The 3546-nt window shown below is 39.7% G+C and overlaps 1 protein-coding gene across 1 annotated transcript; it reads right to left on the bottom strand.

Moving 5' to 3' along the window:
• Positions 1–2731: 2731 nt before the first annotated feature.
• LOC131058119 (uncharacterized) lies at positions 2732–3187 on the bottom strand. Its single transcript, XM_057992118.2, has one exon. It carries the CDS (start codon positions 3185–3187, stop codon positions 2732–2734), a length of 456 nt encoding a protein of 151 aa, XP_057848101.1.
• Between the last annotated feature and the right edge of the window lie 359 nt (positions 3188–3546).

A 3546-nucleotide genomic window follows, 5' to 3' on the forward strand; every position in this document is an offset into this window, starting at 1 on the left:
CATCTGTGGGACCATAAATTTATTCCTTATACGTTATATCGGCTTTCAAGAATATGGATTGTTCGTTCAACTGGAAGGTCTTACCATCATGGGCTCCTACTCCCTCCCCCCAGAAGGAAGGACCATCAGTGAAGTTGACCCCTAGGGACCAGAGAAAATGAAAGCTCCACCTCTATGGAAGGGGGGGGGGGGGATTCTGATTAGTCGACTGAGGGAGGTGCTAACATTAGTCTAACTGGAAAAATAATAAAATATATATTATTTGAGACATTAGTTTTAAGGCTGAGAGGAATACCGATGTGGTCATGTCTAAAGTTTTGAGTTCTACACATTTGACTTTAGTAAACCTTACTTCTTGTGAGGGATTTTGATCTCATTGTTCACTAAATTCTTTTAAATGGTTTTACAAATCATTTCATTCTTGGATTAAGCTTTCAAAAAATAAAGAAACAAAATTTAGATAGTGTATAAGTCTACAAAATTACTTTTAATTCCTTAATTCATCTATAAATTACTTCATCATTATCAATATATGTTCTTTTATTATAATTTTACCTTTATTTAAACATAAACAATGAGATTCAATGTTAGTATGGTAAATTGCTATTTTCTTTGTCATGTCCCTTTTCTTAAATTTAAGAGAAAGATGGGTTGCTTAGAGATTAGAGCTTTCTACTCATGGCAAGAACTTTTTGGAGTTTAGGGGTTCACCAAGAACCTAGAATTGTGTTGGGGTTCCCATTGTTCTAGGAACAAACAAAATCTTGAACAAGTTTCGGGATGAAGTTAGAGAGAAGGGAGCTAGGGCCTTGTTGGGCATTTAGATTGACAAGGAACCAGCAATGGTCAAATATTGGGTTCATGGATATAACTATGCTAGTCTAGAAGGAAGGAAAAATGTTGGACCACTAATAGAGGAGTGTCAAGAATTGAGAGTGTAGTACAACTCATCATAGGGGAAAATAGAGAGAAAAGGGTGACACAAGAAAAGAGGACTGAGAAAAAAATGTATGGGGGCTATAAAGATGACCCATGATGTAACATGTGGTGATGATCCCTTAGATGGTCTTTTCATTGCCACTATTTATCTTGTTATTTCTTTTTTTTTTGGTCGGTAAAGGCAGAGCCAAGATTTATATTAAATTGGATTAAATATAGAAATTTCTTAGCTGAGAATCATACCATTAAAAACCTATTCTCAGTAATCCCAACAAAACATGATTCCATCAACAAGCAGGAAACCATTAAACTTATGATTTGACCATTTTAACAGAGCCATCAAAATTAAGCAGTCTGAAGAAAATGGGACTAGAAACATTTATGGCAAATTCCCAACTGCCTAGAACCAAAGAGTTTAAGCATAATAATCAGAAACCAAAATAAAATTTATACAATTATGTGTTAAGTATCGAGAAGGGAAATTGACACAACAACAAAAAGAGAGCCTAGCTTGCAGTGGGAGGATCGGGTTGGTGCAACTCAATTCTGGCTCTTCCTCGGCCTCTGCCTGCTGGACGACCCCGGCCACGACCCACACCCCTACGGCCTCTGCTCGAACCACCCCTGCAACTCTGTTCATCTTGGGGCTCTACCTCTGCAGCTTTCATAGGCAGGATTCCATTCAGCTTTGCAAACTGGAAGAGGTCCTCCTCTTTTCCCCGGGCCTCTGGATTTTCTCCTAAAAACCTCCATTTAAGATAGCTCAAACCAACTCCAACAAAGACTTTGTGTCTGTCCAAATATTTTCTTTTCAGATCCAGTAGGAAAGGGTAGTATTTAATGAGCTCTCCATGAGCATTGAAAAGGATTTGGTCGCTTGTCTGAGGTGCCCCAAAGTCGTGGAGGGCATTATTTAAGATTTCTTGGAAATCCTGGAGAATTTCCTCAAGAAAAAGCTCCTTGGTAAGGCTCCAAACAACTTGCTTAGGTAGCTTTTGGTCCAAAAGAGAAGCCACAAACCTAGAAGAGATGCATGTGTTGTCTCGCGGGTACTCTTCCCTGCTCAAATGGGCACTACCCAGGATCATTTTAACTGCAAGCAGAACTGGAGGGTCCACATGGATGAGGAGACACTTCAGTTTCAAATCCGTGATCCTTCTGAAAGAAACCTGATGAGTGGAGGCGTTGAGGGAAATGGGAGTGTCTGTACCAAAGCATGAGGAGGGCCTTGGGTAGATGCTCATAATGAATCCAAATGGTGGTTCAGAAGACATGTTGATCAAAGAAAAGAAGACAAGCGAGAAACAAAAACCAGAGTGAATAATGCAGATTTTGCAAGAAAGAAATGAACGCTGCGTGCAGAAAATGCTTCGACAGGAAAATCGGGCGCACATCTCAACACCTAATAATGAGGAGTGGATGAGCATTAAAGGCTCCCACAAAGGTGGCGGAGGATAAATGTCTTAATCAAGCCAAATCTTCCCAAGCGTAGATAAAAAGAGCAACTTGCGGACAGCTCATACGAAAGGTACATAATGATGGCAGGAGCCAGCTGGAGCTTCAAAAACCGTAGATAGAAGAAGACCTAGATAGGTTAAGCGAAATGTTGGCAAAGCTAAACCGGACCCACCATAAACCCTAGGCTTAAGTGGACACTTGAATTCAAATAAAAGAAATAGCCATTAATGCAAACCGCCAAAGGAAAGTGGGTAAAATCATTCAAAATTAAAATCTACATTCCTCAATTTGGTTGACAGAAAGTGTCCCCAAAACTCTAGAAGGATGAAACTTGCTAGAAGACCTGATCTGCATTACCACTAACTTGAATACTTTGAACCCACCAATGAATGAAAGAACCTTGAGCTGATATTTTTGATAAGGCATCTGCCACTACATTTGCTTCCCTATAGATACGTTTGGCCTCAAAATGCTCAAGTCTGTTCAAATTTTCTAAGATTTTTTCTAAAATTACTTGAAGTCTCCAGTTTGGGTTTTTTTTTTTCCTTATTGCATTCATTGCTATCTCTGAGTCTCCTTCCACTGAGACATTTCTTAGACCATGGTTGATGCAATCCTTCAAACCAAGTTGCAGAGCAGCGAATTCTGCTATATTATTGGTGTCTGGGGGAATTGGCTTTGCCATTTTCCCTATAATTGCTCCTGATTGATCTCTGATTACATAGCCAATTCCAGAGGGGCCAGGATTGCCTCTGGAAGCCCCATAAAAGATTAATTTCACCCAATCCATCTTTGGGGGGGACCAAGTTGCATCTTTTCTACCATTGATTTTTTGGCCAGAGGATGAAGGGATGCTAATTCCTTGCCACTTTAGCCTGATATTTTCATCCCATGAAAAAAAGACTTTGGGATGATCTAAAGAAAATGATATTCTACAATTGACTAAGTCCACTATTGTCGATTCAATTGAGTTTAAAATTGATTCCTGCCTCCTAGTTTTGCCTTCAAATAACCTACGCTTCCTTTCTTTCCAGATTTCCCAGATTAAGCATGATGGGGCACTTCCAAAATTTGACTCAGGGAGCTCTCCTTAAGAGGAAGGGGCCAACTTTGGAATAGAGACTTGATGTCATTCAGCAAGGCTATAAT

This window comes from Cryptomeria japonica, chromosome 8 (genome assembly GCF_030272615.1).
Source record: "Cryptomeria japonica chromosome 8, Sugi_1.0, whole genome shotgun sequence".
Lineage (NCBI taxonomy): Eukaryota > Viridiplantae > Streptophyta > Pinopsida > Cupressales > Cupressaceae > Cryptomeria > Cryptomeria japonica.